At 45.8% G+C, this 27,224-nt stretch overlaps 1 protein-coding gene across 3 annotated transcripts in view; it reads left to right on the top strand.

Moving 5' to 3' along the window:
- The window catches only part of COP1 (COP1 E3 ubiquitin ligase), a 203,162-nt gene that overhangs the window by 101,488 nt on the left and 74,450 nt on the right, over positions 1-27,224 (top strand). For all 3 annotated transcript variants that reach the window (XM_040407024.1, XM_040407023.1, XM_040407025.1), the window contains 2 exons: positions 10,488-10,596; positions 12,658-12,739. In XM_040407024.1, the coding sequence (XP_040262958.1) occupies positions 10,488-10,596; positions 12,658-12,739 (191 nt within the window). The remainder of the gene's footprint in view (positions 1-10,487; positions 10,597-12,657; positions 12,740-27,224) is intronic.

Here is a 27,224-nt window from a genome sequence, read left to right on the forward strand (position 1 = left end):
TCACTGCAACTTTCGTGTCCTCTGCACTTTGATTGACAGGGCCAGGCAGTGAAAACGTCATCTGACCTGACCCTCACTTCTAAAGTAAATCAAAGAGCAGAGCCTCTAGGTGTAATGGTAACGCCCCCGTTGCTCCTAGAGGCTCATTTGCATATCTAAAGACATCATTCTTCTCAGCAATGCGGACACATGTGAACATGGGACCAACACGGATGTCTTCAGCTGCCAAGTGCACAAGTAACGGGTCAGCCAGTGTCATAGGTACAAATCTGCTGACAGATGCCCTTTAATTGTTAGTGGTGAAAACCTCTTTTCAGCTGTTGGGAACCTCCATTGATAGTCCGATGAGACAGGAAAAATATTAGCTACATGCAGCCCTATTTTCCTGGTCAAAACAATAGACACCACAATCAAAACTGACGGTTCCCAGGTGAGTAAGTAGGGTCCGCCAGGTGTAGTTGGTACCCATAAACATTAGTCTAAGGCCTCATGCACATATGAACGTATTTTGTTTCCGTGTCCTTTTTGTTTTTTTTGTTTGTTTTTTTGCAGATAGGATGCGGACCCGTTTATTTCAATAATCCGTATGTCCGTTCCGTAGCCCTGCAAAAAAGATAGAACGTGTCCTATTCTTGTCTGTTTTGTGGACCAGGATAAGCATTGCTACAATGGATCTGCAAAAAAAAAAAAGGATGTCAGTCGGGCGTCATCCGTATTTTTTACGGACCTCAAAACATACGGTTGTGTGAATGTAGCCTAAGGGCTCGTGCACACGACCGTATGTATTTTGCAGTCCGCAAAAAATACAGATGAAGTCCGTGCGGAATGGAACAGTCGGTCCCTAATAGAACAGTCCTATCCTTATCCGTAATGCAGACAATAATAGGACATGTTCTATTTTTTTGCGGAACAGAAATACGGACAGACTGAAACTGAATGCACATGGAGTAACTTCCATTTCTTTTTGCAGACTCATTGAAATGAATTGTTCCGCATACGGTCCACAAAAAAAAAAACGGAACAGACACGGAAAGAAAATACATTTGTGTGCATGAGCCCTAAGGTTGCTCAAAATAAAGACCCTTTCAACATGGATTATTTCTTTGCTGTATGTGAATGGAGTATAAATCACCCATGTGCTTGCGCTGGACGTGGGCTGTTGTGGATTTGGGTGTGGGATCCGCTAAGCAATTCCTGAATGTATGAACAGACTCTATGTGCATCCCCTGCTGCCACCTGAGTTAGGGTCCATTCACATGTCTGCAAAATGGGTCGCATCCGTTCCGCAATTTTGCGGAACGGGTGTGGACCCATTCCTTTTTGCATCAGCACTTCCGTTCCGCGGTCCCGCAAAAAAAAAAAAATAGAACATGTCCAATTCTTGTCCGCATCCACAGACAAGAAAAGGCAATTCTATTATAGCACCCGGCCGTGTGCGGTCCGCAAAATGTTCGTGTTTTGCGGATCCGCAATTTGCGGATCCGCAATATACGTAGGGGGAATTCCTATCACCATTCACCTCATCTACTTTTCAAATTAGTGGATGATATGTCTGCTGTCGTCATTGCTGTAATGTGCGGTGTGCCAGCTGTGTCCGTGCCTCCTCTGTACCGGCAGTGTACTTGGAGCGGTGCCATACACCAGCTGGAGCACCCATTATCTTCACCTGCTTTCTGTACAAATTCATCCCTCTCTGTTTTCAGTCTCTTATTCCCAGCAAGATCCCCCCCAGAGAAATACACTTCATTTTCATTTTGTGTGGCGTCACTCCATCTCCTGTTGTAGCCACCAGATCATTCGGTATAAAGTAGCGCGGCTGTACGTGTGGGCGAAATAGGTCCAGGAGGATTAGATGTGGTGGGTTGTTAATACGAGGGAGGGTCGTAGTGCAGCGTAAGCGTTCATTTACATTTATGGCCTGGTAATTGGATATCTGTAATAGATCGGGGTCCGACCCCTGGGCTCTTCCCGTCACTGAGAAATTCCCATTATTCATCTACATGAATTGGACTGTCAGAAATGAGGCCGGATTCACATCACTGATTAGTTTTCCGTTCTTCTGATCCTTCAAAAGAACAGAAAATTTTAAAAAATGGATCCTGTATTTTAAGCATCTGTTATGCTCACTTATGCACATTGGCATCAGTTTTAGCCATTTCTGCCGGTGATCCGTTATTTTAGACAAAAAAAAGTCCTACCGAATGTTTTTTTTTTTTTTCCATTTAGAATAACGGATCTCGGATGGAAATGGCTAAGGCTAAATTCACACGACCGTGTTTTTCCGTGCACATCCCTTCCGCAATTTTGCAGATCGGATGCGGGCCCATTCATTTCAATTAGGCCACAAAAGATGCGGACTTCCGATCCGCAGAACCGCAAAAAAGATAGAACATGTCCTATTCTTGGACGTTCTGATCCATAAAATGTGGAATGCATGCGGCCGGTATCTGTGTTTTTGCGGATCCGCAATTTCCGGCCCCCAAAAACAGATTGGGTTGTGTGAATGTAGCCTAAAATGGATGCAAAATGTGCGTAACTGAGCATAACGGATGCTTAAAATACAGGATTTTTTTTCCCCGTTTATTTTTCTGTTCTTTTTATAGATCATCATTTAGTTTTTCCGTTCTTCTGAAGTGAACCCGGCCTAAGCGCTTCACTCACATTCTGCGGTCTCCCATAGGACCTCTTGTTCTCCGCATCATTCCACAGAAATGTATAATATGTAGTTCAGAGTTCATATATGTGACATGGAGGACATAAGGTTGTCATTAGGCTTGTCGGTAATTTTATTACCCTCGCTATCAAAATTGGAGCTTAAAGGGTTTGCCCTATGTGGGGAAGTTACTTTCATTTTGTACCTTCTCGCATAATGATAAAGTTACCCTATGGCTGTCATTTTCGATATGGCCTCCTTCTCTCCCTATTCCTAATTCTTCTTTCCCTTTGTTTATTGCTCAGTGTCAGGGCTCATGGCCACCGGTGCAGTACAGCAGCGGCCGTGCTTGCACATAGTCTTTCGTTCCTTGAGCTGGGCTCTGGTGGCTGGGACCACGGAAGCGTGCATCTCCCATTCTGGCCACCTCTCTGCTGCTCCACAGAAACCAATTAAACCGCTCCTGGGCATCTTGGGGCAACCTAGCAGTTGTGACGACCCTGTCGGAGTCCCGCACTGGCGACCCTGATAATAGAAACAGGTAGTAGCTGTATCGGGAGCGCACCCGAACAGGCGAGCAATGCGATGACGTCAACTCGTCAATCAAATCGTTGGTAACCACCCCCTTAAGATTCAGGAAGCAGGGTGCCATCACAGAGAAAGGTTAGTGAACAGCGCTGATGGGACAACCCCTTTAAGAGAACACTAAACACAGAAAATGCGGGAAAAAAATCCCAGGACGGTTCTTCCTTCATCTCCTTCTTTCCCTTGGTCCTGTTTTGTCATATTGCAGGTAAAGCTGAGAAATCTATGAATACATGTCCTCTCCATGCCCCTCATCCTCCTCACAGTCCTATGACCAACTGTATGACAAGTGGCTGAAGCAGGAGCCTCCCTGCGGTGTCCTGTCTGCAGTAGGACAGAAAGATGAAGCTCCAGCCGAAAACAAAGCATCTAAGGAGGAGATTAACTCCTTTGTTCTTTGCAGAATTTCGGCAAGACTGTGCGCATGAAGTAGACCGTGCCTCAGACTGACGTACTGGTTGGACGGCCATATTTCTTCTTTACTTTTAGCATTCATTTCTAGTAGGTTTGAACGAATTTGGCTCGGATTGCTGTATCCGAACCCGATCCTTTTAAAAACTTTATTAAAAATATTGGCTCCGTCCTACTGTAAAGTGTATTGTTTCTGCGGAGGCCTTTCCGAAGTTTCAGCAAATATCGCGTTCGGCTTCGTGTTTTGATACAGTGATTTATGCAAATAAATGAAGTGACAAGAGATCGAGGCGAGAGGAAGTAGGTTTTGCGATATTTGCTGAAATTTCGGAAAGACCCCTGCGGAGGAAATATATTTTACAGTAGGACAGAGCCAATATTTTTTATGAATCCGAACCCGATTCACTCAACCCTAATTTCTAGGTTTGGTGTTCATTTAAAAAGTGTGAAAAGGAAATTCACCTACTGTCACAGGGAAACTACTGCTACCCTGTGATGTGAGAACTCTGCATACAGCAGCATAGATCTGAGCTGTCTTAAAGGGGTATTCTGGTTATGTTAAGTTATCTCCTATCTATGGGAGTGGCGAAAACGGGGCCCCCATACGCTGTGGAGCCCCAAAATGAACCGAGCCAGTGAGGCATGCGCGCGGGTACTCCGTTCTTTTCAATGGAAGTTCCGGAGATGGCACCCTACCCTGGAATAGCCGTGTAGAAATCCATAGTCGCCTGCTCCCACCTCTCTGTTCCGGCTTTCTGACTCCCTTCACTTGTCTTCCAATCCCTGTCTGTTAGGCCTCATTCACACGGCCGTGCCCGTATTACTGCCAGCAAAGAGTGGGTCCGCCATACACGGGCACTGGCCGAGTGCACCCCACATCACCAATTCGGACCCATTTACTTGAATGAGTCCGCAATCTGGAAGGTCGGAGCCTCCGCACCACAAAAAAGTAGTGCACGCAATTTGAATGGGTCTGGATCAGTCTGCGGAATCCGCACAGATGTCGCCCGTGCACTGGGGACCGCAATGGGACCGGAACGGCCGATCAACAGCCGTGTGCATGAGGCCTTAACAACCACGAGGATGGGACATGTGCGCCGCTACAGCGGTGCTGTTTCCCCAAGTGGCATGGTACCCAGCAGTGTCGTGCCGCTTGAGAACAAAAATCAACTGCTTTACTGCTTGTGAGCTGCTACATGGACAAACCTGCTTCTAGAGGCCTGAATTTGCTGTAAAATCAGAGGTTATTGTGACCTGAATGTGAGGACAAGAGAAATGTCTGTGTTCTTGTGGCCTTCACCCCCAGCTTTTTCCTGGGATGTTTATCATTAAGCAACCGGAAGTCTCACCGGAGACCTAGCTTTATCCTCCATCAGCAGCCTGTCCGCAGAGGTAGGTTTTAAAAACCAGAGGTACACTTTAAGGGTGTTTGGGGTCCACAGATGAGGCTCACTGATGTGTATTATGGCCGGTCGGCAGGTCTTCTTGTAACTGTGTTAACATATTGCATCTATTAACCTTGTCTGATGTAACTGGAGGTCAGTGTGGAGGTGTCCATGGTGAATATTGAGAGGTTCTCCATTATTCTTCCAGTTCATCAAATCCATCAGGTCTCTTGGAGACAGGACAGATGCTGCTGATACCTTATTAAAATGCTGGAAAGTGACCAACAAATGTGCTGCACGAGAAGCTGGAGCCGCTGCAGCCTCTGCTAGGTCCTTCATTAACCGTGTTATCCAAGCCTTGGTCTTAGACCACACGTCGCCTCATTATTTTTTTTTACTTCCAGTATAATGGGGAAATTTGTCAAAATGGATTTAGATGGAATGAGACAAAAAATACGGTGCATTCCTTTCTGCTTTTTTGGGCCCCATATAGGACTTGCTTTTCTCTAGTAAATATAGTGGGTGTTTGTGTAGTACAGAGCCTACTGCTGTCTTAAAGGACATCTGTCAGCAGTTTTGTACCTATGGCACTGGCTGACCTGTTATATGTGCGCTTGGCAGCTGAAGGCATCTGTGTTGGTCCCATGTTCATATGTGTCCGCATTGCTGAGAAAAATTATGTTATAATATATGCAAATGAGCCTCTGGGAGCAATGGAGTTTTCGTTACTCCAAGAGGCTCTGCTCTCTCTGCAACTGCCGCACCCGCTGCACTTTAACAGGACTAGGTGTGATACCCTGTCAATCACAGTGCAGAGAGAGCTGAGCCTCTAAGTGTAATGGTAACGCCCCCGTTGCTCCTAGAGGCTCATTTGCATATATTAAAACATCATTTTTCTCAGCAATGCGGGCACATATGAACATGGGGCCAACACAGATGTCTTCAGCTGCCAATCGCCCATGTAACAGGTCAGCCGGTGTCATAAGGACAAATCCTGACAGATTTGAAGTCGCACCCACTTGTTGCTGCTGATGCGGTTTTCTAATACAGTCACGTTTGGTGAACCAGTGTGAGATTTGAGGACTTTCAACTAAAGGTTTAAAGATGTGATTATCATTTTTGGGCTCCATATACTGTTCGGTATGTGTTTTATAGCAGAACAATCATATTGTAGAAGTTGTTTTTCTCGTCCCCGCTGGCTCTGGTCAATGATGTTGTTCTGGAAGGGCATCTGTGCTCACAGGGGTAATTATGGGTATTGTTGTGGGTGGACAAACACTGGAGTGATGTCGTTATCCCCTTGTCTGCCTACCCTTGTATTTCGCTGTGTGTTCCCTTAGTTATGCTCTTGACTGCACATGTTTCAGCAGTTTTATTGGCTCTAGTTACCTTTTAGCCATCAACTGTTTTTCTGCAGTTCATTTGAATTGTCAGTTACTTTTGATCAAATGAATAAAAAAAAGAGAATTATTAAAAACTTAAAATACTGCTCTTTAATTGACAGGGTCAGGCAGTGAAAATATCATCATGCCAGGCCCTATCAAAGTGCAGAGGGCTCAGCAGTTGCAGAGAGAGCAGAGCCTCTAGGAGTAACGGCCACTCCCCCTTTGCTCCTAGAGAATCATTTGCATATATATAAAATAAAATAAATTCTCAGCAATGTGGACACATATGAACATGGGACCAACACAGATGCCTTCAGCTGCCAAGTGCACATGTAACAGGTCAGCCAGTGTCATAGGTACAAAACTGCTGACAGATGCCCTATTAAGTATACGTTTTGAGCGCATGGATGTTTGAAGGGATTGTGCCACCTGGGCAGCCTCTTCAGTCAATAAGAACTCATTGATGATCCCTGAAGGTCCAGCAGCTTTTTGTAGGTGGCCACACATTTTTATTTCTGCAGTGGCCACTACAGGAGAAATGTGGTATTGCGTGGTGCCTGTTCAAATGAATAGATTGTCCTGTACACGATCATAGAATTTTTTTTTTTTCCAGAATGGGAATAGACTAATAGAGAATAGACAGTTCCAAGCCAGTGACTCCCTTCTATGGCATTCATAGGCCTAATAGGACAACCCCTTATAACCTAGTACTTGTATACCGTCCCATGCAATCAACATTATTGAGAAATGTGACTTATTTTAAACTGATATGGCAGTGGACCATGAAATAAAGACTTCTAGTCACATGCAATGTAAGTCCTGTGAACAAAGACCTATCTGGTACATGTAGTGGAGGTTAAAGGGTGTCGTCCCACCATTAAATATCATATTCATTGTATAGATCCTAAAAATGCACAATTTTCCCATTTATTCGCTGTTAGTAATAATATAGAGAAGTTATGACATTTTATTTACACAGCATGGCACCACCTGGTGTTGAAACCGTATAACATCGTGCGCGGCCACCTAATGAGCTGGTGGTCACACATGGTCAGGTCTCTCCATAGTGATCCTCTGTTGGCTGCAGTTGTTTGGTTGTCAGATAGGAGCAGAGCCCCCTGTAGTAGCATGGCGGTATAGCTGAGAAGAAGGAATCATATTGTCAGCTGCCAGAGGGAGATGGAGACTGATTCTCTTCAGAGCCTGCCCCAAGCAGCACATTATCAACAGCACAAAAAGGGGACACGTGGAAGAAAACAATAAGAATGTGCTTTTTTTAAATTTATTTTATTTTTTATATGCTAGAAAGACTGTAAATTACTTTAAGACAGATATTAATAGCCTTTCAGGTCTCTTAGTATGGAAATGATTCATGAGATAACCTCTTTAAGGTGGTCTTCCGGATAGCATGACGCAAAGCTGTATGGTTCGTTATTTCCTCGCAGAAAAATGTTGGAGCCATTGTCTTGGCGCCTGCTCTCCTGAAAATAGGACATATTGTAGCGTGTGGACATCTCTATGGAATGGGCTGATGTCCCCGCAGGGCTTGTGACCGCGGAGCCGTCGTGTTTGGGGTCAGCTGCCCACGACACCTCGTATTGCTGAACAGCAAAGCCTTAATGTCTAATCGGGTGAGCGGCAGCTCCTTGAAATTAACTTTAAATTAAAAAAAAAAAGTTTTCCTTCTCGCAAACAAGCCACAAAAGAACCTTTTTTTAAAAAAAATTTTCCTACAAATCTTCCCTTTTTTATGTCTTGCATCCTAGGCACCGGGAGCACACGGCATTCAGCTGGGTGCCAGCTCGCTCACAAAAGAATGGAGGATTGATGTGTGGAAGCGTAAAACTGTACACAATGCGAGCCGCTGATAACTCATTTGTCTGTTTTAGAAACTGAAATTCGGAAGCGTTCCTTTTCACAGTGGCAGTTTCCTTGACTTTGTACTTGGCTGGTTATAAAGCACTGCCTGGAGTGAGACCTCGGAGTACTTTATGCGTGGAGATTTCTGACTCTCGGAGACGTCAGACCACATATCAAGGGTCGTTGGATGGCAGTGAATCATAGTGCAGTGATCATTATTGCTGATCCCAGCCGTAAAACTTTAATCCAGGTGCTTTCACCAAAACCAGTTTTATCTCTCCATGCATTGCACGCGTCGCCGCCAGTGATATCACTTAATTTTTCATTTTTAATGGGATATTTTAAGGTATTTGCTGCTGCTTTCGTCTTTTAAAAAAAACAAAAAACAAAACAGTGGTCCGGATTTATCTACTGGGACAATTTGAACTTCGTCAACAAATTGGTCTATTTGTGTAAAGGCAGCGAGTCCAATATATAAAAACGGTCAGACAATGGAGGCATATCCTAGCAATATGTTCCCATCGTCTTATAGGTATGGGTCCCAGCGGGACCCTCACCTATATCGGGAACAGAGCCCTGCAAATGCATGGCCTGCCACTGCTCCCATTCACTTCTATGGGCCCAATTGACTCCACCATAGTTAATGGGTCCCAAGGGCATGCCGGTTTTATCCGGCAGTGCTGGATCTGGAGAATTCTGGCAGGCTGTTCTCTGCCGGAATCCAAGTAGCCCAATGCAGGTCCGGAGTGGAGACAAATTTTTTAGACAAAAACCACAGAAAACAGCCACATACAGCTGGATTTCCGAAGTTGAGCAGGAGCAAAAAATGACTTTGGCCTGTTGCAGAATATTGATAAATGTAAAATATATACTTTTTCTGACCCCCCCCCCCCCCTAAACCCCTGTGCAGCTATCATTGACTGGCACACAATGCTATCAATCACTGATAACACCTCCCCCGTCTACAACTGAGAACAGCAGAGCTATAAGGCTAGGGCTACACAGCGACATACTGCGACACGACAGTCTCACAAAAAAACATCCTGGATGGACTTTTTGCGACTGTCGTGTCGCAGTACGACACCATAGATTAGCATTGCAAAATATGTCGTTGTGTAGCCCGAGCCTTCATATCAATCTGCTCAGCTCCTCCTGCTCTATAACATGCACTCTGCAGACGGCACTGCACTTTGTGGAGACAGGTCGTGTCTAGTAAGTGGTCGACCATCTTTTAAAAAAAAAAAGCGAGGAGCACAAATGCCCTAAAATAACCCAAAAAAAAAAAAAAAAAACGCAGCATTCACATCTTCAATCCTCCATCAAGGTCCTTGTTTATCCGCTGTCAGCAATGACATGCTGTAGCGGCTCATGACCAATGCATGCGTGCCTGTGCGGGCTCAGCTGAGGAGTACGGTTTTTGTTTTTATAGCATTTGCTGCTTCTTCTTTTTTTTTTTTTCTCCTGCTTTCTTATATATCTTATATATTTTTACATACCCATCACCATTGCATTGGCCAGATCTATATCTCATTAGTATCTCCAAGAGTATAAAATGTTCCATCGTACTGGGGCCCCCTACATGGAATATACTTACCCCGATCCCCGTGCCGCTCCTGGTCCCGCCGCTGCTTCTACCTGAACACGGATAAAAACAGAATCTTACCCACCAGCGATGCTAGGGAGGCTCGTCCCAGTCCCTGCCTGCCATTGGCTGCTCCCCCACAACACCGGATGTTTTTATCCGTGTGCAGGGAGAAGTGGCGGTGCGGGGACCGGGAAAAGTATATTCCATGTGGGGGGCCCGGCGCAAGGGGACATTTTATACTCTTGGAGAACCCCTTTTGAGATTCTTCGCACCAAAGGGAGAAATGCAGTATTCTCGGATAATGAATCCAGACATACAGCAAGACCTTTGAGTCAGTAGGGAAGGTGGCAGTTTACCAGCTAGCACTCCGCATCCCTGATATCCTCTTGAAAAACCAATTATTTTACAATAAAGGAAACCCCCCATGGCAGTGTTAAGCTTACAGCTCGGTAGATAAAGCGATGCCATCAGGTGTATGGCCGGGCCCCATGCTGTAAGGGCCCGCAGCGTGTTGAATGAGTCAGGTGCGGAGTCCACCCCCGTGGGTAAGATTCTGCAGCACTGACTGAATCCTCACATTTCTATGATTCGTTTTCTGTAATATATATTTTTATCTTTTGCAGCTGTATAAGCTGGAGCAGTTACCACAAAAACCTACTGGCCAGCAGCGATTACGAAGGGACTGTGATTCTCTGGGACGGTTTTACAGGGCAGAGATCCAAAGTATACCAGGTAACATATAGATGTCAATGGCTCCTTCTCTCTGTAGTGGATGCAGCATCTGCTCCGCTTACAAGGTGAAATCCTCCTGTCACGCTACACTGCTACGTCTTTATTCGGTCATTAAGACCCCCTGGGAGAAAACGTATCTTTTGCAAAGATTCGTGCTGTGGTGGTTAGCTTTTTTTTTGTTTGTTTTTACCTGAATATTTTCGCTGGTATTTTTCATTTCATTCTGTTCATTGTATTTTGATGTGAAAGAATGGTTGGGGGTAAAGAACTGTGTTCAGAACAAAAAGTTTGCGTTTCTTTGTTTTTCCTGCTTTCTTCTAATGGGATTTATGGGATCAAAAGCCACAAAATAGACGGACCTGACATGGACTGCAAATCAGGCCATGTGAATGCAAAGTTGTATATTAGGGTGTAGCAGAGGTGAGTTTATTATTTGGTAAAACATCTCCCTGGACTCCTTTTATCAGAACTGTCTGAAATGTGCTTGGGGATTGGACAATATTTGCAACAAGACCAGTCTTTTTTTCATTTACCCATGGCAGTTTTAATCTACTTTCACACTAGCGTTCGGGGCTCCGCTTGTAAGCTCCGTTTGAAGGGTCTCACAATCCGTACTGCCCTAATGCATTCTGAGTGGACGCGGATCCGCTCAGAATGCATCAGTCTGGCAGCGTTCAGCCTCCACTCCGCTCAGCAGGCGGACACCTGAACGCTGCTTGCAGCGTTCGGGTGTCCGCCTGGCCGTGCGGAGGCAAACGGATCCGTCCAGACTTACAATGTAAGTCAATGGGGACGGATCTGTTTGAATTTGACACTATAGAACTTGACACTGTAGAGTTTTTTCTACAATATAATGCAGACGGATCCGTTCTGAACGGATCCCAAGTCTGCATTATATGAGCGGATCCGTCTGGGCAGACCCCAGACGGATCCGCTCTGAACGCTAGTGTGAAAGTAGCCTAAGAAGGTCCAAGGGATATGCCATAAATATCTGATAGAGACTGATCCCAGATAGTGATGAGCAAGTTTCAGTTCTGTGGGCTTGTGTATGTGCTGAATTGCGTTATGGAACCCATTACCACGGACCATAACGCATTTCCATGACTGAGTTCCTAACGGAATGCCCGTCATAATAGAAGTCTATGGCCAGCATAATGGATCCGTCTGGTTTTCGTTATGCAGGAGATGACAATCTCTTTCTAACAAAGCTAGAACCAGCCCTGTACCTCACATGGATCCAGAGATCTCCACATTCATTGCTCTGCTAGATTTATATCAAGCTGACAGCTCAAGGGGAGTGTCCTTTCTGCTGCAGCTCAGGGGGCGTGTCTTTTCTGCTTCAGCTAAGGGGGCGTGTCTCAGCTCTCCCTATCACAGCTCAGGAGGCAGTTGAAGGAGGAAACTGAGCATGTGCGGCCATCTCTGTGAGCAGGTCAAAGAAATAAGAAACAAGGCAAACAGCAGGTGGCGCTATACAGATTTAAAAAAACTGCATGCAGTTGCAAAATTATTCAGGTCTAGGTGCTGGTTTGAAAACTGTAAAAATATTTTTTGTGGGACAATCCCTTTAACGGCTTGTGACTCGTGAGCCTCACGTGCACACGCAACAGCTGAGGACATTTATGGGTGGTCACATGCATGCAGAGAGCATGTCGCACTTCTGGTCCTGTGGGTACTGGAAGCAGTGGGGAGGGGAGCTGCGATAGTGGAACCAGGACACCCTGATATAAGTTCAGTTTTTTTTGTTGTTTTTCCATTCTCTGACAAGTAGATGCTCGATTAGTTTGAGTTCCTGCCACTCGTACAGTATCGGCCCCAGGACCTGAGAAATAGATTATCTGATTGATTTTCTTTTTTGTCTGAGACATATTTTGCATCTCTATATACAGACCGCGTCAAATTTTAGGAAAGCCTTTGGCCCACTTGAGGGTGTTATGGAAACCCCTCTGAGCTATTCGCAATGTATGGTTTGCTATGTCTATACATCACCTTTATGACTTTGTGCTCGCTGTGTGTCATCTTTGACAATTTTGCTTCTTTCTGTCCCATCTTGAAAAACAGGAACATGAAAAGAGATGTTGGAGTGTGGATTTTAACCTCATGGACCCCAAACTTCTGGCGTCCGGCTCTGATGATGCCAAAGGTACGTCACTGGTTTTGCTTTAGTGTCCAGCGGATGAAGCATGGAGTCCATCGTTAATTAAAATGGTCCAAAATATTACATGATTATTGTGTTGTTTCTCTGAAATATCAGGTGTGGATATTACAAGTGAAGTCTATAGTCCAGTATTCCACTTCTACAAATCCTTTGTCTTGACTTTAGAAGTTATTATATACAGTCCTAGTCCCGGACCATGTAGTAACTTTGACCATGTGATCTCAAGTGTAAATTTAGTAATTTGACTTCTCACATTGTTGGATTTGCTTTACAGGAGTATTTCAGTTAGATGAAGTTATAGGTGTTAGATCAGTAGCGGTCTGATTGCTGGGACCCCCTCCAATCACAAGAATGGGGGCTCGTGCCCCTGAGATGAATAAAGCTGCAGTCAAGCATATGCACTGCCACTCAATTCATTCTCTGTGGGACTGCCTGAGATGGTAAAGTACAAGCACTCAGCTGTTTCCTGCAGTCCCATTGTCACGATCAGTGTGGGGGAAACTCCACACTAAACACAGGAGGGAAGGGTAACAGTAACTGGGTCTGAAATCTAGGGAAGAAACAGGTCACCTCCTAAACAACCCTAATCCGGGCCCTAACTACCTATCAATATGAATAGACCTTGAAGGTAGGAATATTCATATGCAGGATACCTAGTCCCTAATATCCCTATAAGGCCCTGGAATGAGGTTAGGACCAGAGACAACCCATTCCTCTCCAGATGGACGAATTGAAGTCTCTGTCTCAAGCCCAGATACAAACAGGGAATATAACCAACACAAAACAATCAGAAAACCGACAAGACGTATATTAAAGTAGAAAACTGGGAGCTCCAGAAGCACCACAGAGTACAGCCGACCAGCTAGTTAGAAGGCAGGAAAAAGAATCTATAAACCGCACCTCCAAGAGTAAGAAGCAGCTACTTATGGGAAAGGTAAATTACCAACAAGCAACACCTGGAGCAAGGGGTGTGGCATTCACCAAAACACAGACACAATAAGAGCCACAGTGAACTTGTCAATTTAACCCACGTGTTGCCAGTCTCTCCGATCTCCTGGTACCTGCCACAGGAACGTCCGTGACACCTATAGAGAAGAATGGACTGACACTGTGCATGCTCTGCAAGTCGCTCCATTCATGTCAGAGCATTAGTGTACGGAGGTTTGTACCCCCTACAGATCTATTAGTTATCATATATCCACAGGATACTCTTCATCTAACAGAAATATCCCTTTAAGAGACAAACTCTATCGGGGAGATTTCCGAACTGGTGCTAAGGAAAAGTGACTTACTTGCCCATAGTAGCCAATCAGGGTCGACCTTCCCTTTTTCAGAGCTTCTTTGGAAAATGAAAGTCTCACTGATTGGCTGCAATGGGCTAGTTTAACTCCTGCGTGGTTGGGAACTGAAAACTTGCTGCCCGGTTCTCCCATAGATGACCGCCGATCCAGCAATGGAATACCCTACAATCAGGGGTCTAACAATAAAAGGATCGCTCAGAGCAAACAACCCCTTTAAATCTTACCCTATGGCCGCTTTCAGGCAAGCGTATTTGCAATGCGTATATAGTCTGAATGTTATGTTCCGGAATCCGCTGCTAATGTTAATGAATAGAGCTATTCACATGGGCGTATAATTTCCATCAGTATTTGAAATCCGCAGCATGTTCTGAGTTTTGTGCGGACGGAGGCAGGGACTCCTCCTGTATAGTATTCATATGGCTGAATAGTGTATATGGACAGGGGTTCTCATTGTGAAGCACCCCTTTGATTGAAAAAGAAAGAATGAATTAGCCCAGTTACGTTCTCTCCATTTCTATATAATGAGGAGAGAAATGATAAGTGACTTCACATATTAGCATATCCACGTAATTTGACAAGATAAAATAGATAATTTTTCATGCTCTATTTCATATGGAAATGCTAATCCCATAGACGGGTCCGTTTAATGCTTGCCACAGTAAAGGCAGATTAGTGGGTTTTTAGTTTGTTTTTTTAGTTGTTTTTTTTAATGGATAGCGTACTTAATCTGCTTCATGTTATGTATTAATAAGGTGGCGCTTCGGAAATCTATATTTGCAGTACTGATGGGCCAGCGCTCTGCTTGTTTCCTACCTCGTTAATGAGGAAATGTTCTGCAGTAAAGTTTAAGAGGCCTGATATTAATGATGCAGGCAGCAACAAATGAAGGCTGACGCTTGGGTCTCATGTACAGCCTGCGTCCAATATAGATGCATATACATAATACCTAATAGGAAAGGATGGCAAGTAACCCCATCTGGGGGTTCAAAGATGTAAAAATTCTTAAAGAATTTGGTTCACCGCAAAGTAATAAAACCACAGACTGATTGTGGCCGCTGCAGGAAAAATGTGGTATTACGTGGTAGCCCTTCAATGGGGTTATCCAGGGATTCGCAATGATGACCTGTCCTCAGGATAGATCATCATCACATTGGCAGGGGTCCGAGTCCCGGCACCCCCACCGATCAGCTGTTACAGGGAGCCGGAGTTCTGGTGAGCGCAGCCGACTCCTAGCGGCTTTCCAACACAGCGCCGTATATTGTATAGTGGCTGTCCTTGGTATTGCAGTTCAGCCATATTCACTTTTATTGACAGGGTCAAGCATGATGATGTTTACACTGTCTGGCCCTGTCAATCAAGGTGGAGATGTTGTGACAGTTGCGGAGAGAGCAGAGTCTCCAGGTGTAACGGCAACGCCCTCGTTGCTTCTGGAGGTTTTCAGAGTTTTTTTTTTTAGTTTTTTTTTTTTAACTGATGACCTATACTCACAGTAGCGTCGCTGCCTTCTCTCAACTTTCCTTAGGCCATATGACATCTCGTTCATTGGTCACATGGCCTTGGCGCAGCTCAGCCCCATTGAAGTGAATAGGACTGAGCTGCGATACCGGGGACAGCCACTATACAGCGCTGTGCTTGGTGAGCTGAGAGAAGGCCATGGCGATACTGCGAGCATCAGTGCCTTCTCATAACAGCGGATCAGCAGGGTCCCGGGTGTCAGACCCCCACCGATCAGATACTGATGACTTATTCAGCGGATAGATCATCAGTATAAAAGAACTCTTGGGAAACTCCTTCAAAACATCATTTTTCTCAGCAATGCGGGCACATATGAACATGGGACCAACACAGATGCCTTCAGCTGCCAAGTGCACATGTAACAGGTCAGCCAGTGTCATAGGTACAAAACTGCTGACAGATGCCCTTTAAGTCAGAAAGTTGTTTTTTTTTTTGTTTGTTTTTTCAAAAAAAGAAAATACCAGAGCCTTATATTCTGGCACATTTGCTCAGTGTTTGCTTGTCCCGGAAAGTACGCCGCTTCTTTTAATTGCTTCTCTCAAAGCTTGCACAGAGTAAAATGCTTTGTCTGCTGCTTTTAAATAATAAACCGCCTGTTTGCTGAGCCGCCGTCTCCCTGACCTGATCAGCCTCCGGGACTCCATTTTTTGGCCCACTGTTCCGTCTGCATGTGGAGTGAGAAGTCATTAGAGCCAGTGGTGCATATTACAGCTGTTACAGTCCTTGTTGAGGGGCACCTCTCCTGCTCGCATCTGCCATCCCGCCTCGTCTGCTTAATCGGTTTTGATGGGTGAGACACAACTGTATTGGTCGCAATTACATCTCCATGGCAGCCTTTCCTCTTACATCAACATCAGCGCTCTCTGCCCTGACAGACCTTCTTCTGTGGCTCTGCTTGACATGTTTTGTGAAGTGTCTTGGAAAAGAACTGGCAGCTGCTTAAGAAATCACTGACAGGCCGCCTCGTTACCTGCTCCTTAATGGACACCTAAATGAAGTATACGAGCGGACTGATAAAGGAGCCGCTAATAACATGCACAGATATTGGTGCATAATGGAGCTTGGCCTAGGACATGTTAAGGGGGGCTTATTTGAACGACCCTTTTTACGGCATGACGAGGTGCCATAAGAGTTTGGGAGTTTGACTTCCCAACAAGAATATTGACTTGTTCGATGCAGAAAGCTGAACGTAGGGGTGCAGAAATGTGCTTGCGAAATCTGCAGCGTTCATGTTAACAGGGAAGTGGATAAGACTTTAAAAAATAAAATAAATCTCATCCACAGGCTGAGAATCCGCACATTATTTGACACGCGGTGTCTTGCGAATTCAGAGCTTTGCACCGAAATCCACCCTTCTTGATGTAGAGATCTCTGCAGCCACATAACACTGCTAATTTCCTGGCCGTACCTTTAGGTACTGGCAATATTCTACAGCAGAAAAATCTGCACACTTGTGCGGTGGATTTGCTGCAGGTTTCATTCTGAGGCAAATCCGCAACATAGATTGGCATGCTGTGAATTTCAATTTTTTTTATTTATTTATTTCTTTTTTTGCAGCTTGTGCATCAGATTTGTGAAAATCTCATCCACGTTGCTGCTTTTAGAAAAGGCTTCAGATTTTCTGCATGCACCTCCTCCTTAAAAAGTCTGTAGCGTCAACACTACATGTAGCCATACCCTGAATGCACAGTTAAAGGCGGTGTCCGAGACTTTATAACTGATGACCTAGCCTCAGGATAGGCCATCAGTATCTGATCAGTGGAGGTCTGAAACTCGAGACCCCCGCCAATCAGCTGTTTGAGAGGGCAGTGGGGCTCAAAGTAGCACCGCGGCCTTCCCTCAGCCTTTCCTTGGCCAGGCAGTGACGACACGTTTACCGGTCACTTGGCTAGGCGCAGGTCAGCCCTATTGAAGTGAATTAGGCTGGGTGCGATACCAAGGACAACCACTATACAATGTAAGGCACTGTGCTTGATGAGCAGGGAGAAGGACGCTGCACTCGCAGGAGCACCGGTGCCTTCTAAAACAGCTGATCTGCGGGGGTCCCGGGTGTCGGACCCCCACCAATAAGATACTGATGACTTATTCTGAGGATAAATCATCAGTTGTAAAGTCTTGGAAAACCCTTTCAACCGACGTTGTAATGAGAGAGAGATACTCGTAGGTTTTCTGTTTTTCTGTCTCTCCCATAGACCACAGTGGGGAATGAAAGAACAATTCTGATAACCCGTATATTTTATTTTGTGGAATTATTTGCATGAAACTATCAGTTAATGTGGTTTGGCTAATAGCCAAGAAGTGAATAGACCTACATAACGAAGGTATACTTTTATTTTTCATTGTCTTTTATTCAGCTGGCTTTGTCCATTCCCCCCATATGTAATTTAGTATGCAGCTAATATTAATGCAGTCCTTTCAGAGATACAAACAAGCGAGGATCTGAACTGTCACGTACCTCCAGGGGCCACACGCACGCTCATCATTCACATGCCAAAATACTAGATGTGGGTTTTAAGTGACACTATAAAACATTAAGCACATAATGAGTTATTCATCGCGTTTGATCAGGAGAGGCCGTTAAAGTTACTATATAAAATTTTACTCAACTTCCCATAAACTGGAGCCAAAGTGACGAGATTTCAGTCTTTCTTGTAGAAGACACAAATCACATTCTTCGTTGGCGTGTGCTGTAAATGCTATTGTCATACTGTCACGGTCAGTGTGGGGGGAAAAACTCCACACTGAACACAGGAGGGAAGGGGCACAGTAACTGGGCCTGGAAACTAGGGAAGAAACAGGTCACCTCCTAAACAACCCTAATCCGGGGCAGTGGCGTACTGCCAATATAGGCAGACCACGCCATTGCTATGGGGCCCGCGGCACAGGGGGGCCCGGAGGGCATGAAAGGCTCCGCCCCCTACTCTGCACAACAAGACAGTGACAGTTTATTCATAGTTTTTCATGCGGCATTCTTGAACTTCTCCCTCCGGCTCCAACCCCACCCATTGTTCGGGCTGCATCTCCCTCCCAGGCAAGGATCCTGCTGCTGCTGGTTGGCCAGTGTATCAGGCAGCAGGAGCAGCGCAGCCAGGCACACATAGAGACTAGGGTGGCCACTGGCGTCATGGATCTCGCCGGCCACGCCCACAAAACTTACAAACCACGCCCACCTCCACGAAGCCACGCCCCCATCGCCTGCCGGGAAACGGGTGGAGGAGAGGTAAGAACTTGTGGAGGGGTCATGGGTGTCCTGGAGGGACAGTAGTAGTTATTAACGGTAACCCCTTTCAGCAGTACCCTATTCACAGTATTTATTAACCCTTTTCAGCAGTTCCCTGAGGGCTTAATAAATACTGTGAATGGGGAACTGCTGAAAGGGGTTAATAAATACTGTGAAAGTGTGAAGGGCCTTCACATTAACCCTTTTCAGCAGTCCCTCATTCACAGTATTTATTAACCCCTTTCAGTCCCCTCTTCACACTTATTTATTTCCCCCTTTCAGCTGTTCCCAGGACCCACACAGTAGGTATTATTAACCCCTTTCAAAATTACCAGCGCCTGCCCTTCCCTCCTTTGAGCAATCCCCGACGGCCCACAGCACAGACCAGGGAGTACCTCAGCGCAGCTGCGCTCCTCAGAGTCTGTTCCTCCACTTCCTGCGTGGCCGCGCCTGCACAAACCAGAATTGACTTGTGCGATGCAGGAGCTGCCGGACGTGCGACTGATGTCGGTGCGCTCTACGCCGTGATGTGAGTGATCCTTAAAGTGCCCCGTACTCATCGAGTCTAGAGTCGCTGATGACCACAAAAAAGGAGGACTTCTGGTTGTCCGTCCTGGCCTTGTTCCGGGCGGAGGACCAGGAGTCTAAAAAACGGACGTCTGGTCACCCTAATAGAGGAGTGCACCCGGCGTGGCAGAGTTATCCTCTGCGCTCACGTGCTGCCCGCCATCTGCCGCCCACCCTCAAGACAGTCATCAGCCAGTGAGTGCCCCCCACCCCTGGTCCATACTGACGGACTGGTCAGTGAACACAGAAGTGTGCCACAGTAAGAGGACAGCAGCAGACTTAATATAAAGTTCATATGTGGTATTTGTTGGATATGGGTATTCTTGATAGGGGAAGGGCAGCAGCAAGTAGTGGAGTTTGGGGGAAGGGGGCCCTGTAGGATCATAGAGGACTCAGGAGGACAGTGTGCTTTCCTCCTACTCCCCCCCCCCCCCCCCCTCACTCCCCGGGGAGAAGAGGGTGGAAGCACACTGTCCTCCTGAGTCCTCTATGATCCTATAGGGCCCCCCAGCATATCAGTCACCTTGCAGGGGCGGGGAGAGAATATGATTGGAGGCTATGTGCACACTTAGCATCAGCAGCAATGAGTTAAAGGGGTTATCCAACCCCTATAATGCCCCCCAAAATGCTCGGGCCAGGCACCTTACTTACCTCATTCCCCAGCACCCGCATTGCTCCTGATGCCCACACAGCCGCCACTGCCTCCCTCCCGTCACGCAGATTAATACATCCAGCGACATAGGGGGGAGCAGCCAATAGCAGGCCACAATGGGAACGAGCCTCCCTAGCATCGCGGGTGACGCTAGGGAGGCTCATTTCCGACGCAGCCTGCTATTGTCTGCACCCCCCCATTGGGCATAAGTATTAACTGTATGCGGTGCCTGGGCAATTTGGGGGGCATAATAGGGATTAGATAGCCCCTTTAACCCTTAGGATACCAGAGGTTTTTTCATTTTTGCATTTTATTTTTCCTTCCCTATCTTCCTTGAGCCATAACTTTTTTTTGTGGGAAAACCCCACAATCTTTCCACCTTTTTAGAGGTTTTGTTCCTACAGCTTTACCTTTGTGGCAAAACTGACCTGTTCCCTTCATTCTCTGGGTCAGTACGATTACAACGATACCACATATGTATAGGTTTTTTATGTCTAAGGGCTCTTTCACACCTGCGTTCTTGTCTTCCGGCATAGAGTTCCGTCGTCGGGGCTCTATGCCGGAAGAATCCTGATCAGGATTATCCTAATGCATTCTGAATGGAGAGAAATCCGTTCAGGATGCATCAGGATGTCTTCAGTTCCGGAACGGAACGTTTTTTGGCCAGAGAAAATACCGCAGCATGCTGCGCTTTTTGCTCCGGCCAAAAATCCTGAACACTTGCCGCAAGGCCGGATCCGGAATTAATGCCCATTGAAAGGCATTGATCCGGATCCGGCCTTAAGCTAAACGTCGTTTCGGTGCATTGCCGGAGCCGACATTTAGCTTTTTCAGAGTGGTTACCATGGCTGCCGGGACGCTAAAGTCCTGGCAGCCATGGTAAAGTGTAGCGGGGAGCGGGGGAGCAGTATACTTGGGGCGCTCTGACGTCATTCTGGAGCGCCCCGGGAGCCGCACGGACTGTAAGTATACCGCTCCCCCGCTCCCCGCTCCTACTATGGCAACCAGGACTTTAATAGCGTCCTGGGTGCCATAGTAACACTGAACGCATTTGGAAGACGGAACCGTCTTCAAATGCTTTCAGTACACTTGCGTTTTTCCGGATCCGGAGTGTAATTCCGGCAAGTGGAGTACACGCCGGATCCGGACAACGCAAGTGTGAAAGAGGCCTAAATAGTGTAAAAATACATTAACACTTTAATAAAAAAATATATATATTTACTTTTTTACATCACCATATTCTGACCCCCATAACTTTTTTATAGTTATATGATCGACTGAGTTGTGTGGGGGCTCATTTTTTGCGGGAGGAACTGTAGTTTTTATTGATACCCTTTTGGAGTGTGTGTGACTTTTTAAATCACATTTTATTACATTTTTTGGGGTGAGAGAAGTGATGAAAAAATGGCGCTGGTAACAAAGCTGTGTCAGGCTTTACCGCAGTGGGCACAGGCAGGAGGAGTGATATATGTGCGGGCTCCTTCCCTGCACTCGTTCAGTTGTGCTCGCATACATATGGCGCCCTGTGCCCGCTCTGCTAAAGCCTGACATCGCCCATTTATGCCCGACTTTACCAAAGCAGACAGGCAGGAGCAGTGATGTGTGCTGTACATGGCTGAGATCCTTACTCCCATACAGAGAGAGTATGGATTATAAAGCGCTATAAGCACCTGAATTCAGCACCTATTTCTTAAAGGTTTCTAACGGTTTCAGTAGAACATGTATACATTTTTTTTATTGGCAAATGGGGGTGTGGCAGAGGAGGAGCTAGGAGGTGGGATGGGCCAGGGGTGTGTAGTGGGCGGGGTTGGGGGCCCAATTCAGACTCTTGCTATGGGGCCCAGTGATTTCTGTGTACGCCCCTGATCCGGGGCCTAACTACCTATCATTATGAATAGACCTTGAAGGTAGGAATATTCATATGCTGTATACCTAGGCCCTTATATCCCTATAAGGCCCTGGAATGAGGTTAGGACCAGAGACAACCTATTCCTCCCCAGATGGACGAATGGAAGTCTCTGTCTCAGGCCCAGATACAAACAACAGGGAATATAACAAACACAAAACAATAAGAAAAGACAAGACGTATATAAAAGTAGAAAACTGGCAAACTCCAGAAGCAGCACAGAGTACAACTGACCAGCTAGTTAGAAGGCAGGAAGAAAATCTATAAACCGCACCGCCAAGAGTGAGAGGCGGCTACTTATGAGAAAGGTAAATTACCAACAAGCAACACCTGGAGCAAGGGGTGTGGCATTCACCAAAACACAGACACAATAAGATCCACAGTGAACTTGTCAATTTAACCCACAAATTGCCAGTCTCCGATCTCCTTGTACCTGCCACGGGAATGTCCGTGACACATACAGTAGCTCAGGAGAGCCTTTTTATGGTCTACACCATTGTAGCTGTGCAAGATCTTTTTACCACAGTAAGGTAAGTTCCCACGTAGTAGCCGAAAACCATGTGAGGGTGCAAGTGTGTACAGTTTTCAAATTAAAATTCACGGTTAAAGGGGCTGTCTTGATCTAAAAAAAAAAAAAATGAAATTAAGATATCGTATAATCCATGTCATTCTCTTTCTAACAAAGTTAGAAACCAGCCTTGTACCTCACATGGGTCCAGAGATCTCCCCATGCATTGCTTTAATTGCTGTGCTGGATTATCTTCAGCCTGGCAGCTCGGGGGCATGTCCTTTCTGCTGCAGCTCTCCTTAACAGCTCGGGGGCATGTCCTTTCTGCTGCAGCTCTCCATAACAGCTCAGGGGGTGTGTCCTTTCTGCTGCAGCTCTCTCCCTGTAACTGCCACAGCTGCTAACAGAACATATGGCTGGTGGCAGTTGAGCATTTAAACTTAGCACGTTTGACCAGCTCAGAGAGATGGACAAATAGGGAGGGAAAAAATGAACAGCAGGTGGCGCTATACAGATACTTTTTTTTTTAATTGTATATAATGGACTGAGTATGCCTTATTGTTGAAAGTTAAAATATATAACTTTTATTTATTTCTAATAAAATAAATGAGACACTAAATGAAGTGAATTACTGCACTATTTAGAGGGTAAGCAAGGTGTATGGTCACATATATGGCCTGATGTTTTTCCTTATATAGAGGGGGGTGGCCTAATGGTGGATGATGAGGCGGGTAACTCTCTCCCTAAGCACTTTCCCTGTTTCAACTAGTCTATGGGCAGGGAATCCCTCAATGGCTGTGATCAGAGCACCCGCCCTGAGAAGGGCGACCCCCAGCCTCTGGAACCTCGGGCCTGTGCTAAAGTTCCCTATACGCCTACCTCCCTAGTAGATCTGTTCCATCATCCGACGCGTTTCGCCAAGTGAAGATTGGCTCTTCAGGGACATGGATGTATCGCAGAGCACTATGAGCAGTGGCATCGCTCTGCTTGTATACATGGCAGTGGCAAGGTATTCACTTACTGGTGTCTTTTTCATTGCGCTAGGCTCCACCAATCAGCTTAGCCAGCCAATAGGCCTTGTAGGTGTGCCGCACACAGACTACTCCCACTACGTTACCAGACAATTCCACACGGAGACGCGCCGTCACAAGGTGCCGCCTACTACAGGGCCGGGCTCGCCACGCTCCGTTACTTGCCGGAAGTGACGTGGTCAATGGGCGTTCATTGCGTCGTATCAATGTCATTTTTAACTCTGCACAGCATAGAGGAAAAAGGGAGGTGTTCTAGCGGGCTAGAAAAAGCCCGTATTACATTAACCCTGTCTGTCCCGGTAGCAAAAACAAGTTACACAAGAGCAAAAAACAGGGTATGTTGATAACTCTACATTGTATATTCTTAGCCAATGGCTCATTATTACTATTCATCGGCATCATTCCAAAAAATTGAATAACTCACTGGCTATAATACATTTTTAATTACATGCAAGTATAAAATTTTACAGATCCCGGTGCTGGTTTGAAAAATGTAGAATGTTTTGTGATTCAATATCAGGCTGGGACAGGGTCAAGCCTCCCTTGCATTGTGTTTTGATCTGCGCAACGTGGAAATGCAGTGGCGGCTGTGCAGGGATCAGGAGCAGGTGCCGGGGAGCGGAATGAGTATAATCTATATGAGGGGCCCGGGCATTGCGGGTGGGGTCCATTATAGGGGTTATCCATTTAAGGCCTCATGCACACGAACGTATTTTCTTTCAGTGTCCGTTCCGTTTTGGTTTTTTTTGCGGACTGTATGCGGAACCATTCATTTCAATGGGTCCGCAAAAAAACGGAAGGTACTCCGTGTGCATTCCGTTTCCATATGTCCGTATTTCCTTTCTGCAAAAAAAATAGAACGTGTCCTATCATTGTCTGCATTACGGACAAGGATAGGACTGTTCTATTAGGGGCCAGCTGTTACATTCCACAATATATGGAATGCACACGTTTTTTTTGCTGATCCGTTTTTTGCGGACTGCAAAATGCATGAGGCCTAAGGCTACATTCACAGTAGCATTTAGAATTGCCAGATACAACTGTGTTCCACCCTATCCCCATTGGCTATAATGGGATCCAATGGTGATCCGTTTGCTTTACTGGCATTAGGGCGCGTTTACACGAATGTAGTGTTTTGCGGATCCTCAAAACACGGATACCAGCTGTGTGCGTTCCACATTTTGCGGACCGCACATGGCCGACACTATGATAGAAATACCTATTCTTGTCCGTGATTGCGGACAAGACTAGGACATGCTCTATCTTTTTTGCGGAGCCGCGCAACGGAACCATGTATCCATGTCCGCATCTTTTGTGGCCACATTGAAATGAATGGGTCTGCAAAATAGCGGAACGGATCCAGACTCCTTCATACACCCGTCTGAATGAGCCCTAAATGCCGGGATTTGCCCGGAAGAAAACCCATTGCATTCCACCGTTTTTTTGGTCCGGCTGCATTTTGTGCCGGATCAGCATGCCGCAGATGTGAATGTATACCGATGTGTATGACCTGACAGAGACCAGTATTAGAATGTATGCCTTCGTCAGGTTTACCGTGTATAGCAGAGGTGTTACGAGTTCGTTTAGTGCCCGAGACTGTCTGTCCAGAATATGCCCCATCACTCTTGGACCATCGATTTCCAGTCCAATCTCCCTAAGTGCACTTTATACATACACAGATTTGAAAATAAATCTAAAGTAGATCATCAGTCTTTTTTTTTTTTATCCATAATGTGTACCCCACCTCAGTGGAGCCCTAGGCGACCTCCCTGTTTGCCTACCACTCGTCAAGCGCTAACATATAGCTTATAATTGTCCCAGACTGATTACACGTATCCCTCCCTACGTGATGGTAACCACTGACTGCAAGATAAACAACCAGTCCCATTATGGCAGAGATTAATTATGGCCGCATTGCAGATCGGGCACGGCATCTGGAGTTCCGGCAGTACACGACGGTTATCTAGGTGGGAGAAGCAAATTAATGCCACGTACTGAATCCCATTTACAAGCTGCAATGAATGGGTCGCCCAGCTATTCAGGCTAATTTAGACGCTGAAGTCTTGGATGTGATCCTGCTGAAAATAATTTCCTGATTAATTATCGGTCTCTCTCTCTCTTGGTCTTTTTTATCCAAAGAATAAATGCACAAATATAAGAGCCCTCTATTTTTATTTATTTTTTATATATATAATCCTTCCGAATAATGGACGAGGTAGTAAAGCATCTTTGTTGCCGCCTCGTCTAAGGTCCCACCTTGAGCCCCGAGGACACATCTGGAAGTCTCACAATGTGTAAATCAAGGTTCATTCCCGTTTATTATTCCCATATACTTACCGTAAGTAGATTTTCGGAGCAGACGAACGCGCAGGCTAAAGTGCGTCGCTTCAAGTGAGGGCTCCCTCTGAGGAGTAATTATACGTGCTTCATGATCGCGATGTCTCGTACTTCACACAGCGCGTAAATATTATAAAGCGAGGCGTCCGTCTGATTGTAGGGAGATTTAATCAAATCCAAAGCCCTGTGTCATCTTAAACAAAAAATTTTATTGCCGACAAGTAAGCAGTAATGACTTTTGTGTTGTATTTGAAATATTACAGGCTTTATTTCAACATAATAAGCTTGGCCTCCCGTGCCGCATTATGCATTCACTATCATGACTTTTTAAAGGGAAACGGAACATGGTTAGAGACGAATGTAGACGCGGCTCCGTTGTGTCCACCGACTCTGAGACACGGCAAGGGATGCCCATTCTCCATGGATTGATTTATATATTTAAAGAGGGCCTGTCGCCAAAAATTGCAGTGCAATGTGCAGGCAGCAAGTTATAGAGCAGGAAGAGCGGAGCAGATTGATTTATATAGTTTTTTTTGGGGAAAAGATTAATTAAAACTTACAATTTTTCCATTCAGGCCTGGTCTACACTGCAGCTGTTAGGCGGGATGCATTTATATTAGTGGCACAACCCCTTTAAGTAAAGAAAGAGCAGAGATATCAATAGATAAATGACAATTTTTTTATCAATCTCCTCAGCTATAACTTGCTGCCTGCAGATCGCACTGCATTTTCGTGGCATTTCAATAGTCATAACTTTGTAATTTAGTATTTTTATAGTTGTACTAATTTAGGCTACGTATTAAGGAATGCAAAAAAAAAAAGATTTTGCCAGTTTCAGTTTTGTGTATTTATTTAGCTGTTTAATGTGCAGTAAAAGTTAGATCTGCAGGTTATGGAGCAGGAGGAGCTGAGCAGATTGGTATGTGGGACAATATCCAGTAAAACTAACTGATTGCTGTCTCTGTGCACACAATTATACAAGTAAGGCCTCATGCACACGACCGTTGTGTGCATCCGCGGCCGTTTTCCGTTTTTGACTTTCAATGGCTCTGTGGAAAAATCGGAAAATGCACCGTTTTACAGCCGCATCCGTGATCCGTGTTTCCTGTCCGTCAAAAAAATATGACCTGTCCTATTTTTTTGACTGACAACGGTTCACGGACCCATTCAAGTCAATAGGTCCGTGAAAGAACACGGATGCACACTAGATTGGCATCCGCATCCGTGGCCGTAGGTTACTTTCATACAGACTGATCCGAAGATCCGGGTTATGGTGCTGCACCTGAGGGGTTAATTGTGCATATCATAGCCCCCTATAAGAGATCAGGGGCTGCCAGGCAGCAGGGGGAACGCCCCCCCTGCCTCCCCAGTTTGAATATCATTGGTGGCCAGTGCGGCCCCCACGCGCCCCCCCCCCCCCCTATTGTAATATC

Source organism: Bufo bufo, chromosome 9 (genome assembly GCF_905171765.1).
Source record: "Bufo bufo chromosome 9, aBufBuf1.1, whole genome shotgun sequence".
NCBI lineage: Eukaryota > Metazoa > Chordata > Amphibia > Anura > Bufonidae > Bufo > Bufo bufo.